Here is a 15081-nt window from a genome sequence, read left to right as displayed (position 1 = left end):
CACCTGTTGGAAAATTGTTATAACCATGCATATCTATGGCTCTCTGAATGCTAAGGGCACCCCCTGTCATTGTACCCATGTACATCTTCCAGTGGGGCAAGCAGAGGCCCTGGGTATGGAAGTGTACTAAATATCAATCCACAACATAGGCTGGGCTGTGTCATTAAGAAAGATAGCAGGAGCCTGCACCGCTGAGTGAGACTGACCGGTCCTGGCAAGCAGAAGAAAGAGCCAGATGCTCATTCAGCATCTGAACAGTCCTGTTTATCTCTCTGGTCACAGCACCAAGACCATGGAAGGAAGCCTCCATTTCTCAAGGGCAGGCACAGCGCTTTTTCCTTCCATCTGGACCAAGCAGCTTTTCCAAAGCCCTCCGGGCTTGTTCACACATAACGGAAACACATCTCTTATTGATCAACAGCTTGGAGGGAAAGTCCCCTGAAATAGGCTCTTCTTTTTGTCTCTCATAGGCCCTTCAGCATCATCATGCTGTTCACGAAATTTCCTACATCGCCAAGGACATTACAGATCACCGGGCCTTCGGATACGTTTGTGGGAAAGAAGGGAATCACAGATTTGTGGCCATAAAAACAGCCCAGGCGGTGAGTATCCCCATCTGAAGAGGACGCCTTTCCTTGCACCTTTTCTGGGACAGCACAGCCACACTGTTGGTCTTCGGAGGCCCACTGTGACATATGACTCAGCAAGGCTGACACTCAGCTTCCCATCTAGAAAAGATAAACAGCCTCGGAGCAAAGAAACATGCTCCGGCCCGTCTAGATGTGGTGGTGGTGTTTTTTGCTAATGGGTATTTTGTAATGACTAATTATTTTTCTTTCTGATTAAGCTGGATGGAGGCACAGTATACAAATAAGTTTCCTTGTGTTCACAGCCTCATTTAAAAAGAAAATAAGAGAAAACAAATAGCTATTTTGCATAAGGTCTACCCTAATTTTATTGTATTCGAAATTACTAATAAATAAAAGCAGTGCCTTTTAAGCTTATGATTATTATGAATTTGCAAATATAATTAGTAGAAGAAATGAACTTTAGCCTAGATGCAATTTGCTAAACCAATATAACAAGGTAGAATTAATTAAAGATGGAATGCTTTCAGTTTAATAGAAAAAGGAAGGGCTGCGGGTTGTAGCCAGCAAAAAACAAAAATTGGTCACTGTAGCTCAGTAAACATCCCTTTATTAACGTGCTTTACCACCTTTTACTCCAGGCTGAACCTGTTATTCTGGACTTGAGAGATCTCTTTCAACTTATTTATGAATTGAAGCAAAGAGAAGAACTGGAAAAAAAGGCACAAAAGGATAAGCAGTGCGAACAAGCTGTGTATCAGGTATACCTGTGAATTTATCCTGGTACCGGAAACAATGGGGGCTTAAAATAAACACATTTGAAAACTGACAGTCAAGGCTTCTCCTCCTGCTGCCAAGTAGAAATAAACAAAGATGAAAGGTTCCCGTGTAAATTACAGGCACGGAAAGCAAGCGGTTAGAAATGAGCCCTTATTCTCTGAGATTCTAGACATGGTAGAGAAAGTGAAGTCTTGCAACCAGGGGAAGATTTCAGGGGAGGAGACCTAAGGAAACACAGTTGTGTTTGCTGCTGTTAACAGTGGGGGTGGGGTGGCTACAAGGGTTTTCATTTTTTTCTGCCTGTTTTCTGCCTTAATGACCCGCCAACCTCTCCTACCCAGAGCTGGTTTCTTCACTGTCCTGTAATTTCTGAATACAGTCTCACATCTCTCCCTTTATATCCTCTGCTTTGCAACCTCCCTTCCCTTACTCTGCTGTAGACAATTCTGGAAGAGGACGTTGAAGATCCCGTATACCAGGTAATTTCTGAAACTAGCTGGGGTTGAGGGTCAGGAATGGCCGGGCCTGTGTTATAGACATTTTGTCAGGGACCTGAAGGATCCACTGGCTGCGGAGCCTGGAGAGGGACCGAGATTATTTCTGAGGGTGAGGGCTGCCAACCCCTCCAGGAGCGAATTTCCATAAAACTAACAGAAGTTTGGCCGGCATCAACAGCAGGGGATTTGGAAATAGACTTTTCCCTTCTTGCCCCTGCCTCAGCCCTCTCCACAATCTGCAAAAGTTTGATCCCAGAGCTGAATGTTTGCAAGAGTCTCTTGAATATTCTGAGTTCATTAGAGAGACTGTGAATAATGAGGTGGCTTCAGTGAGTTAAGACCAGAGATGGGGACTGACATTTTGGCGACGTTTGAACACAAACCCAAAGGACGGTTTGTGAGCTTGAGAAAGACTGTGAGGCGAAGTCTCTCTGGCCCCCGATCAGCCAGGCTGCCCCTGACTCTCTGGCTCACGCCACAGGGGCTGTTGTGAGTGGGTGATGGGAGACCCCACGGTCATGGCTGCTCATAGCTTTCTCTGTGCTCTCTTCGAGGTTGCAGCCTAAGTGTGGGTAGAGATGGCTTCTCTTGGGTTCAGGTATCTGCTCTGCTTAAACAGATGCAGAATAGGGAAGAGGAGGCCTCTCCCGCTCTGTGCTTGTTCCCGAGGAGAGAAAGAAGCCAAACATTTGAGTTGTGGGGCATAAAAGACAATCTGAAACTTACATTTCTAACTGGGACACACATGGGTTAAATGTTTGTGTGTCACACGCATTCTATATAAATGCATAGTTTCACACAGAAAGCTGCTACTGCTGTGACAAAGAGAAAATAATATGGATAAAAAGTAATAGAATCTGAATAACCTGAAGGAGAAGAAGTATCAGACATAGATGGCAAACAAAAGTCAAAGGTGCGCTTGCTATCAGGCCTTGCTGTAGAACGCCAGGGCGTGGATTTGTCTACAGTACCAGCTCAGCCCCTGGTTCATGGGCCGGGAGAGTGAAGAACATTGCCCTTTTTGAAATGGCCCAGTCCTTGAGAGTCTGAAACATGTACATGGAAAAGTTGATTTCGGTATTTAAAACTGAGAATGTAAAGTAAGGTGGTATTTACGAAATGAGGGAGTTTGGGGCTTCTGAGCAAAGTCAGAATTGGCATAGGACCCTGGGCCTTCAGGAGCAAAGGGGAGAGACCACTGTAACCCAGGGTTTGCAAAGCTGGGATCCCAGGAGACATCGTTCCCACCCAGCAGTGCCAGCACATGCAGACAGTGCCGAGATAAAAGCCATTGAATGAAGAGGTTATCTCTCCAGGAAGGTCCGCAGGGGCCTATGCGGTCATGGCTAAAGGGCTGACCATTGGACCATCGCAGTTTTCCTTAGAAGAGGCAGGAATGTGCCAGGCCATTTAGAATGTCAGTAATTCAGTTGTCTCTTTAAGGTGTTTTCTCTTGTGCCTGTGTCTTTAATGCTTACTGTGATTTGTATCCTGAATTCCAAATGCCTTTTTTTTCCTCTTTCATCTTCCCCTTTGACTTTTCCTCTCTCGCCGCTCCTGTCATAGTACATTGTGTTTGAGGCTGGACACGAGCCAATCCGTGATCCTGAAACGGAAGAAAACATTTATCAGGTATAAAACCGCTTTCCTCTCCTACCTTTGTGCCACCACCAGTAAATGAACAGAAGGGGCTTCTCCTCACTCACATGCTCCACGTTGCTCTTTTGGTCATTCTGGGCTCGTTAAAATACCTTCACGTGAATTGGTGCCTAGTTCCCTGCCATTTACCAGCAGTTTTCATGCCCGAGTGTTGACGTGTTTAATGGCCAACTGGGTACAGTGTTTTAATTTTTAATGGATCTTAACTATTTTCAGTTGACTCAGAAATCAAACATTCCATTTTACTAAAGAAATCCATTAGAGTTGTTGTCCAGAATATAATGGGGTCCTTCATTTCTCGAAAGAATGTGCTGTGGAATTTCTTTAAAAAGTCAACTGCACTACTGAAAATGAAGGCCAAATTCAAAAATGCTATTTGAATGTACAGCACAGGAAACTCTATTCAGTGCTTTGCAGTCGCCTAAATGAGAAGGAAATCCAAAAAAGAGGGGATATATGTGTGCATATAGCTGATTCACTTCGCTGTACAGTATAAACTAACACAATATTGTAAAGCAACTATACTCCAATAAAATTTTTTTTAAAAAGGCTATTTAGAGACAACGCTGGGAGTATTAACTGACTAAAAGAAAGTCTAGCTAAGATTTTACCCCTTCCAAAGAGAAGGTAAACTAATATTCTTAAATGTCTGCTTATGTGAAGAACCCTGAACACACTTCTTAAAAGTTCATTTTATTGAAGTATAATTGATTTACAATGTTGTGTTAATTTCTACTGTACAGCTAGTTGATTCAATTATACATACATATACCTTCTTTTTCATATTCTTTTTCACTACGGTTTATCACAGGATATTGAATATAGTTCCTTGTGCTATACAGTAGGACCTTATTGTGTATCCATTCTCTGTATAATAATTTGCATCTGCTAACCCCAAACTCCCAACCCTTCCCTCCCCCAGTTCCCCTCCATTGGCAACCACAAGTCTGCTGAATACACTTTTAACTCATTAATTCTCCTAAATATACTATAAAATAGGTATTTTAATCCCACTCTCTCAAGGGGAAACTGAGGCTCAGAGAGGTTGAGTAGCTTCCACTGGGCTGTACGGCTGTTTAGAGCCAGGAACAAACCTAAGCCTGTGTGTGAAGGCAGGACTCATACTGCTTCCCCTGTGCTTTTCCATCAAAGAGTCTGAGTCATTACAGCACAACTGCACGTCAAACAAATATGACGACCTCCAATTTTTCACTAATGAGAATTGTAGTCCTAATTTGAAATATAAACATCATGGAAGCAGGAAAAATTTTAATGTATTTAAATAAGTGATTTTAATTTTCTTAATTTACTTAGTTGTGTGGTCTGTTTGCCTTGGGCGTGCATTACTTGTGTAATACAAGTAAAACAGATTCTCAATTTCCATCAAAAGCACAGAATTCTAAATGACCAAAATATACTGTTAGCACTAACAACCACTCGGTTTAACCAGCCCTTTGGAGTAATAATCTATTTCTATACACTGGATCCATCTGGGTTGGATTCAAGTGTGAGGTTATACCTTGAGGCTTTGTTTAAAATCATTGTTTACAAAGTTTCTATCTTTAACCAGAAAAATCGCATATCTGTCCTCAGTGTCTGATTTTAAAGTACACCCCTAGAGTGTACTTTAACATCTCAATATTGTTACTGAACCAAACTTGGGTCCACTCACCTGAGCAGTGAATCCAATCTCCTGACACCTTGTGGTGGTGAAGGAAAGTGCAGTTTATTGCAGGGCACCAAACAAGGAGTTCAGGTCAGCTGGTGCTCAAAACACCCAAACTCCCCAGTGGGTTTCAGGAAAGCATTTTTAAAGGCCAGGTGAGGGAGGGGCGTCACAAGGTACGTGATCAGCTTGTGCACAATTCTCTGATTGGTTAATCGTGTAGTAACAGGGTGGTGTCACAGTATCAATCCTTAGGCATCAGTAGGTCTGGGGGCCACATGCTCACGGTCATCAAGTAGTTAATTTCTTCAACTTGATGGAGATTTTAGCATCTGCAAAACAGCTCAGGAAATGTATATTAGATCCTATTATCTAGATACTTTCAAAGGATATGGGGGAGAAGTCCGTCCAGGGAAGGCCCCATAGGGTCCTGCTGGTTACAGGATGAGGCTAGAGGAACCACTTCAGGAGCCACAGTCAGTCAGCCTATGAAGACAGAGCACCTTTGAAAATAAAAGTAGGCTTTTCAGTATAAGAGGTTCCTGAATTCAGGCTTAGCTGCATTGTGCCCTGTGGGGGACTCCGGGTTGGGGGGGAGCCTAGTGTACTAGGCAAGCAGAGAACTGGGGTATAGTTCTGGCTCCGTCACCAACTACCTTTGGCTAAGGGATAGTGGGCAAGGCACTTGCCCTCTCTGAGACTCAGTTTCCCTAATGATAAAATAGGGGACTAAGTTCTCCCTAAATCATATGTTGGCATGAGAATGAAACAAGGTCATGTGGAGGCTGTAAAGAAGAGGCTTCATCCCAGGTCACACACTGAATCCACAGCCATTAAGCCACTTTGTCAATTCCTTTCCTTCTCTGGGCCTCAATTTACTCATCTGTAAAATGAGCTCATAAGACCTAAGGGTCTCTCAGGCATGGCCCTTTTCTGTTCTTTGCAACTAGTGCCTCATGATAGGACTGTTAGAGAAGCACACTGGCTTGCTTTACAGAGCAACAAGATTCTTGGAAATGGGGTGTGTGTGCACGCACACATGTGCGGTTTTGGTAACATTTATAGAGCCAGGACTCTGTGAATGAGGGCTCACATGCAGTATCTTATTATGTCTCACTGCAACCCCAAGTGCCTTAAATCATTATTCCCACTTTACAGATGAGGAAAGTGAGCCTTGCAGAAATAAGGTATCTCGCTCAGGGTCACAGAGCTAGCAAGAGGTAGAACCCCCTATTAACAGCCAGGTCTCTATGACTTATGTGCATAAATAAATAAATCCAAGGCTCTTTTCAGCTCAGAATGTCCCTAATGCTGAGTTTTACAAGCTGATTCTGTGTAGGTTTCAAGTCACTATCTAAAATTCACACTTGTTTTAACAGTTCCGACATCCAGGATCTTCCCATTTGTCTATCATTAATAGGAAGGTACCATCTAAGGGAATGAATATTTTATCACCCTCTATTGGAAAGGCCTCTGGTCATCCTCCTCTCTTGCCTCACCAGTCCTCTGGGCCTAAGTTCGTTTAACAAGAGATGAGCTCTTTGGCCTAAAGGTAAAGCTGGGCTTTTAGGGAGCTGCTATTGGGAGCCTCAAGTTTGTTTGTTTTTTAGGGTCTACAAGTGTTCCATATCTATTCTTCCTGAGTAGATTGCCATGTTTCTTATACTTCAGCTTGGTCAGGGTAGTCTCAGGCTTTATGTTATATATCCTCTGTTTTCTGGAATGAGGGCCCAAGTTTTTAACGGTTTTGTGGCCTCAGGTGAAGTACCTCACTTTTGTATCTCAATTTCCTGGACCACAAAATAGGGGTACTATATTCTCTGCTTCTAGAAGTGGTGTGAAGATGTAAAGCACCCAGGACAGCACTTGGTACATAGTAGGTTCTGTGTAAATGTCAGTTGCTTTTACTCCCTGATGCCATCAATATCAGATGCTGCTCGAGATGTCTTATGATGATGTATTAAGTGAAGTAGAACGTGACTTGCTCACCTCATCTTGTCAGAGAGCCCAGCGGAAAGCTGCAGCCTCACTTGACTTTGCTGTTTATAACTCCAACCCAAGGGAGGGAGGGACTCTTGAGTAAATGTCACCTCTCTTTGAGGATCAGTAGTCTCATTTTATAAACTTGATTAATAATAATAATTGTCTTTCTATTTGCATACCTCAGAAAAAAATCATCAGTTATCTTTTTTAAAACAACACAGAGCCCCGCAGTACAAAGCATTTTTACCCATTACTTAATTTTGACCCTTTCAATAACTTAGTAAGATGAGAACAGTTGAGATGACTGTCATTTTAAATGTAAGAAATTCAAGTCCTTCATACTGAAGTGAGGGGCCCAAGGCCAGAGCCTCTGATCCTAAACCTAGTGTTTTTTCATACTTTAACAAGCTTCCTGCATAAGCGAGATCGCAACTTGCCAAGGGGATATTCTCCAAGTTTGTTCTTTCGAAAATCATTTTTAATCACCCAACATATTGTTATTTTAAAGTGATATGTCTCTACCTCTATGTCATCCGGTCCTTAACCTGCATCTCCACATTATTAATATGTTGCTGCACAAGAAGTGTCTTCTGTATGGAGGGTCCTTAATGTATAGTTTTTAGAGTAATTTCATTCATTCTTTCCAAAAGTAATTATGTATGAAGCACCTTGCCTATGCCAGGCACATGGGGATATAGTAGTGACTGTGGCCTGGTCCCCACCTTCACGGTGTTTGTAGGTAACTCTTTGGATACTCATGACAACCAGATGAGGAATCTGAGGTTCAGAGAACACAGTGACCTCTCCAGGGTCACACAGCCTGTGGCAGAGCCAGGATTAGGAACAAGAGCTCCCACCTCCTTTTGGTCCAGGGCTGTTATCACTCTACACAATATCATGTTACTGCAATGGTCTACAGATGGGACGGACCAACTAGGGGGAGATGAGAGCCAGGACCAAGGCGCCTTCTGCTTTCATCCTTTTAGCGCTTCTGCTAGTATTCTGTCCTCAGCACTCATGTGGAAAATGTTTGATGCTTAGAGGTTTCTTGTTTAACCAGTATTTACAGATGGGGAAACAAAGATAATAAATATATCCGCCCTGCCCTCAGCAAGCTTATAGATTAGTCGGAATACAGAGTGACCAGGAAGCTACAGTGTGGTTTGACAACTTCATAAGAAAAAGCACATTTTACACCCTGCTTCAGTAGCCTAACGAATTTCCTCCCCCCTAAGCAAGACAAGGAACCCCTGATAAATCAGGGGCCGTATTCATCTCGTTCGCCACCATTGCCCCGGGCAAAGCACAGTGCATGACACCTAATAGGTTCTTGGTAACTTTTATTTCTTAATGAAGGGATGCACCAGAGGTTACAATAGTACAGAGGAAGGTTCAAACCAGTCCTAGAGAGTCAGGCAAGGCTCCCAAGAAGATGTCTTGGCCGAAATAATTCTTAAAGGACAAACAGGCAGATTGATATCTCACCCATGGGACAGCCAAGCAGAAAAGCTTTTTCAATTATGCACAGTTTGGATTTCGCCATCCCACTGCTTCTCCTCTATTTGCAGGCATAATTGAGAGTCAGCTGCGGTTCAACTTGCTAAGTGCCCATAGTGAGCAGTGAATTACGGGGAACAGAAAAACGCTGTTCGTTTTGCTCAGGCAAGGGTGAGCTAGTAAAAATAAAAGTGAGGGCTGGTAATTTATTGGCCCTCGTTAACAAGGACTCTGTAGGCATTCTCAGAGGATTCCTTTTAGACAGAGCTCAGTTATCAGGAGCAAAGAAATTACATTCTTCATGGGCTACCTGCAAACAAAGGTTTGCAGAAGCGGCTCTGAAAGCACCTCTTCTGCGCAGCCATGCTCACTCAGAGTTCTGTTTTTCGCAAGAATGTGCACAAGCTTCTGGGAGTGTAGGATGTGCTGTCAGAAGAAAAGAGGCACCCGAAACTGCTGTGGGAATGGTGGAAACAAAGGTGAGCTGCAGCTGTCTATATGCTATAGTAGTTCAAAGGCAGACCGCCCAGGCTTAAGCTCCTGGCTCCCTGTTCACAGACTGAGAGACCCTCTGAAGGGTTCCTTTTCCTCCTCTGCAGCACGGGGACAACTGTCATCCTCACCTGATAGACCTGTCCCACGGATTCCATGAGAACGCATGTAAACACAAATGGTTAGAATAATGCCTGGCACATAGAAGGTTCCCTGGCAGTGGTAGCTCCTACTGCTAATGACAAATGTCTTGCTCAGTAGCCAGGATGAGCTACATTTGAATCTGATCACTTACTATCTTTGAAGCTTTGGGCAAATTTCCCTAACATCTCTGAGCCTCACTCTCTACTATGTAAAGTAGAGATTATAATACCAGCTTCTTAGGGTAATTGTAAGGATTTTAAGGTAAATGAGAGTGAAAATGACAAAGGGACTCAAGGAATAAGCTCAAATTCTTGCTTCTCCAAGAAAAGTGGTATGGTTAGCTGATCCCAGCTTAAAAGATACTTTTTATTTCTCATCACTATTCTGCACAATCCTCAATGGTACACTTCCCCAGTGGCGACCTATTGAATACGATGGTATACTTACCTGGCAGAGACCTACTGAATTTCTACTGGCTGTTAGGCACTGTGCCTGCTTTTCAGGGGCTCCCGGTCTGATGGAAAGAAAAACAGGTCATCAGACAGTTAGAAAACCACTGCTGGCTGATCCCTCCCATGGAGGTTTGAGTTAAGCTTTTCTAGTTGCTGAGGATGAGCTAGTGATTGTTTTCCAACTGGAATGTTTCAGAGCAAGGCCCCTGATTGATTTGAAAGGTATCTCATGCATCCACTGTTATTTATATGTATTTAGATACATATTTACATAATGTATCAATGGCAAAAGAAATTATCATTCTAACACTTTACAGTATGGTGGTGCCTAATAGTTTTTGATTATTTACCCTCTTTGCTCTTTGATCCTTGCAATGACCTGAGCAAGAGGCAGAGGCAATAACTCCCCTTTTATAATAGTGAAGCTCAGAGGAGCTAAGTGACCTGCTTAGGGCTTAACCGTTACCATGTGGCCCGATAAGACCAGACGGATGAGGAAGAGAAGAGAAGGAGGGAAGAAGTTACAGATAAATGTTAAAAACCATCAGAGATTTTCTGGATTCTAGTCTCATGCTTTTCCTGCCATTGATGGGCTCTTTTCTTGAGTAAAAACCTTTGGTGATTATCAGATGGTATGTACATGATCCCAGCAGAAGCTGTACTTTGTCCTACGACCTTGATATTTGCTATATTTTAAATAGCCTTGATCTCAAATCAACGTGTAGTTCAAGCTCAGCTGCAAGCTGTTTTTAATCACTTTAGACAACTCTTAGCACCTCTTTCTTAGCCTCATTTTTGTCTTTGGTGAGGTGAGGATTATTTTGCTTCCTATTCTGTGGTTCTGTGAGGAGCCCAATGGCAGAGACACCCTGCAAACCCTCGTGGAATGAGTCACACCCCCCTCTCCTCCTCCAGTTTTCCGGAGAGAAGGAGCCTGGCCTGATGCTTTCAGGATTCCAGCAGCCCCTTCTGCAAGAAGTTGGGCCCCTCAGGCCTCAGGGGCTGTGCTCATACACACTTAGCCATTGGAGGAGAAGCCTGGTTGCTTGGTTCTTTGAAAGCACAGTACCAGAGTGTTTTAACTGTGTCGAATTTGATTTTTTTCATAGGTTCCCACCAGCCAAAAGAAGGAAGGTGTTTATGATGTGCCAAAAAGTCAACCTGTAAGTGTAAGTATATCTCCTGTCTTCTGCTGGCTTCCCAGGACCTGGCTATAAAGACACTGAGGCTATGTCTGCAGTCCGAGGAAGGGAGCCCCTCTACTGGATACGTGTCACAACTTGTATGGCTTTGCTGGGGATTGCAAGCTGGGGACTCTGCAGTGAGTCAGGGGGTTGGGGACGTGACGCAGAAATGATGGGGCTGAGGAAGGGGTACCAGTCTGGAGCGAAGGTCTGGCCCCATGAGTGGGAATCAGTTGAATCATGCAAACTGCTATGTCCAAGGGATGAAGAGTCTCAGGTGTTTTATGGAAAAAGTCTCCAGCCAAAGTCTTAATTACACATGGTCAAGCAGGGGGCAGTTCCTGGTTCTGGGAAAAGAGTTGTCCACCCAATTTGAAAGTGGTTGAGAAGCTTCAGAGGAACAGAAGAAGAGCTGGCCAAAGCCTTTGGCGTATGTAAGGGTGTCTCCCATGGGCAGCGCACTGTAGAGAAGGTCATGTGTTGTGGACTTGCAGAGACTCCAGAGGGCCCACTGCACCTGGATCCCATCTGCTAGTGGGACTCCTGGAAATCTGAGACACAAAGAAAATCCTCAGCTCTGCACCACTGCTATGCTCAGACCATATTTAAGACTTTCAGCTGGCACTCAGAAGGCACCCTCTACATAAACCAGGCAGCCCTGGGGAGCCAGTGCAGGCTCTTGAGCAGGGGAACGTGGCTTTGCCACAGCTTATGTAAAAAGAACTGGGGTGTTTAGTTACTGTTGATCTCATTCAACAGTGGGTGGGAAGAGCACGGGCTTTAAAGTTATGCTGACCCTCAAGAATCCCATCTCTGGTCCTAACAGAGCTGTTGTGAGGCTAAATACTTTATCTGGAATATTGTTCTCAGTTGTGGGCCCCACGCTGTGAAAGACATAAAGACAGTCCTGCACGTTTCAAGATGAGATTAATAATAGGGTTTGAAACCCCATCCCATGGGGAGTAGCTGAAGGAGCTGGAAATGTTTGGCCTGGAGCAAGGAAACCATACCCATGGAGACGGGCAGCCACAAGGCCATTAAAAGGAAGAGGGATTACACTGCTCTGTATCAGCCAGCTCTTGGAACCAAGACCAGTGGGTGGCACTACGAGAAAGCCACTTCTAGCTCCAAGTGAGGGTGACCTGCTGACGGTCAGAGCTGCGCAAGGGTGGAACTCTGAGAGTGAGCTCCCTATCACTGGAGGTATACAAGCAGAGCCTTGAAGACCACCTGTCAGAAAGGTTACAGGGTGGAGGCAGGAGGTGGGATTTCAAACGTTGAATGGCTAGAGGGGCAAGACGAGCCTTTGTTGCCCTTCCTAACCTGAGCTTCTGGATTCTCCCAGCTGGGAGTCTTTCGGGTCCCTTCTTATCCTCCCTGGCCCCTGCTCCCTATTTTCCTAGTGAACTTTCTTTCTGATCCATGTCCATTTCTCTACCCCACTCTGCCAATATCTTGAAACCAGCACATCCCACCTCAATTCTGCTTCCAAAACCCAATGCGTGTTAGTTTTAGTGAAAAGACGTGTCTGAATACCAGCCCCTTAAAAAACCCCAAGTCTAGAAACACAGTAGAAGGCATGTGGTGTCGTGCCACTCAGGGAAAAAGCAGTTTTCCTCCCCAGGCCTTTGCATTTAATCAAGCTTCCTTGTCACCGAGGCACCAGTCTGCTCTTCGTGTTTCAATTTGGTCCAGCCCCCATCACACAGCTCCCTCCAATTCAATTTGTGCCTAAATTGCCTCACTTGCCCCTAACAGGTTTAGATACGTGAGGAAACATGCTCCATTCGCCGCCTTGGTTTTTTGTGAATTTATTAACCGGTCTTGCCTCCATGCGTAATAGTGCCGGGAAAAAAAAAATTCAGACTCCTCGGTCTGACATATGCGGCACTCAGGTCCCAACCTCTGCTGTATCTCTGATCCGCCTCCTCCTGGTCCAACTCAGCTGAACTCTACAGTTTCCTGGAGGAGTCATGCCTTCCCCCAACATCCTGGCTTGGCATCACTGGGGAGACTTTCTGTACTTGTCCCAATAGTTTGAGCACATCACCCTAGCTTTGTACCTCCATACCTCTCATTCTTCTGGGAATAGCTCTGACCACACAGTGCTGGAATTCTTCCTCATTACTTCCAGGAGCTTCCCGAGGTCCTTGTGTTACCAGGAGCAAGCCCAGGATCTGGTCACAGCTGCTCTAGGAATAGTTAATAAATATATGAATGACTCTACCATGTGGAAGGAATTTGTGATGATTCCTGGTACTTTATTTTTAATGGGAATTCCCTGTTATTCTGATTCCAAAATAGTCATTATATAAAGGAAGGTTTTGCATGGGAAATATGAGCATCTGATGGTGATGATGGTTTTTCCATGAACTATTTGAGTATTAATAAAAGCCTACATGAGGCAGGAAGTGAAAAGCACAGTCTCAACTTAGAGGCAGACGGATGCAGCCAGAATCTCAGCTCCTGCCCTTACTGCTTGTAGGACATCTGACAGGTCTCCTTGCTCCTCTGAGGCTCAGTGTTCTCATCCTCCAAAAGGGGTTTGGGAACCTAACTTGCAAGGTGACTTTAAGGAGATAATAGTCTATGTATTGGAACGTTGGTCCCACTTGCCTAAACCTGCAGGAGGTCCTTTACATACCCCATGTGCCCGGCTGCTCTGACATCTTCCTGTGCTCCAGGTTTTTCACCGAAGCCCTGCCTCTCTGCTAAGTGTACCTTCCCCAGGATACCTGTGTGCTCTGAAAATCCCTGCCACGTCCTCGCTGTTTGCTCCCTCACCACCTGCTCTTACCCAGAAAGACAAACCAAAGACAACTAAAGTAGGGCACGTTAGGCAGCTTCGAGGGGCATTGGGGATCCCACAAGTTTCCCACAAGAAGGGAGACTGCCCAGTGGCCTGTTGGTCTAGGGACCACCTGGTTTCTTCTTCCTTGGGACAGGTCTGCATAGAGTCCTAACAAGGGACTCAGCTTGGGGCTGTTCAGGAAAGCCACCAACCAGCCCAAAAAGAAACGGCCACCTGGTCTTCAGAGTCAGATTTAGGTGTGGCTCTCATCCTGGCCACTCTCATCCTGAACTAAGCGTCCTTGGGTAGCTTTTTGCATCTCTAAGCCTCAATGTCATCATCTGTAAAAAGAAAATAATGCCAACCTTGTCGCTTTGTTTGGAGGATTAAAGGAGACATTTGTGTAAGACCCTCAACAGGGGATATGAATTAGATTGAGAACATTTTCATTTGTTGCTCTAACAAGCAATGCACCAGCCAGCAGTCCTCACCAAGCTGGGGATTGCCAAATATTCTAAGTGATGGCACACCTCCTCTGGGAAGCCTTTCTTACCCCAAAGTAATCAGACCCTCTGGGGTACCACTGTCCTTCTCTTTGCAGTGATCGTAAACGATTATTTTCTCTAATGTTATCATGTGAGCCATTGGACTTTGGGTTCCTTAAAAGCTTTGACTTTGGGGTTAATGATAGCACCTGCCTTTGAGTTTTTGTCTAAAGACTAAATGAGCTCCACTATGTGAATCAGCACAGTGCTTCACGCACAGTGAGGATTTGGTAGCCGTGAGCTATTATTTTATTTGTTTTCCTTACTTTTCTGCAAGCTCCTTGAGGACAGGAATCACTTTCAATCATCAATATCCCTAAAATAACTCTTCTGGGATTTGTGGTCTCTGAGATTTTTGCTGGTAAACTCTTTCCCCAGAAAGAAACACATGTGCACATGTAAATTTTTGTAGTCATTGAAGCTGACAGGATCCCTTGATCTCAGCTCTAGAACCTCTGTCTAGTGACTCATCATCACCCTCCCGAGGTCAGAGATGTCCTCAGTAAGGTGGCAAATTGGACGTCTTGGGGATTTCAGAGTTTTAGGGCAGCGGAAGTTAGAATTCATTGTACTTGTTGTATTGTTCTTACCCACCTCAGTGCATCAACTTATGGGAGCAAAGTTTTGTTTTGATTAGCTGGGCCAGACAGCTCAGCTAATTCACTCCCTCACATTCACTCATCCCTGTCCTAGTTTTACACCCCCACCCCTCCTTGTCCCATGACCATAAGATGCTCAGCTGTACTGACCCTTTTCTTGTTCTGCTTTCTCAAATAACACAATAGGATGCTTTTGTTTGCTTAT

General features: G+C 44.5%; 1 protein-coding gene across 3 annotated transcripts in view; it reads left to right on the top strand.

Annotated features, from left to right (window-relative positions):
- DAB1 (DAB adaptor protein 1) overlaps window positions 1-15081 on the top strand; it is a 414727-nt gene that overhangs the window by 344492 nt on the left and 55154 nt on the right. For all 3 annotated transcript variants that reach the window (XM_057744820.1, XM_057744802.1, XM_057744811.1), the window contains exons 5-7: window positions 471-602; window positions 1229-1348; window positions 10867-10926. In XM_057744820.1, the coding sequence (XP_057600803.1) occupies window positions 471-602; window positions 1229-1348; window positions 10867-10926 (312 nt within the window). The remainder of the gene's footprint in view (window positions 1-470; window positions 603-1228; window positions 1349-10866; window positions 10927-15081) is intronic.

This window comes from Hippopotamus amphibius, chromosome 1 (genome assembly GCF_030028045.1).
Source record: "Hippopotamus amphibius kiboko isolate mHipAmp2 chromosome 1, mHipAmp2.hap2, whole genome shotgun sequence".
Taxonomy (NCBI): Eukaryota; Metazoa; Chordata; class Mammalia; order Artiodactyla; family Hippopotamidae; genus Hippopotamus; species Hippopotamus amphibius.
The sequence above is the reverse complement of the archived record's forward strand: the minus strand, read 5'-3'. Positions and strand labels throughout refer to the sequence as shown.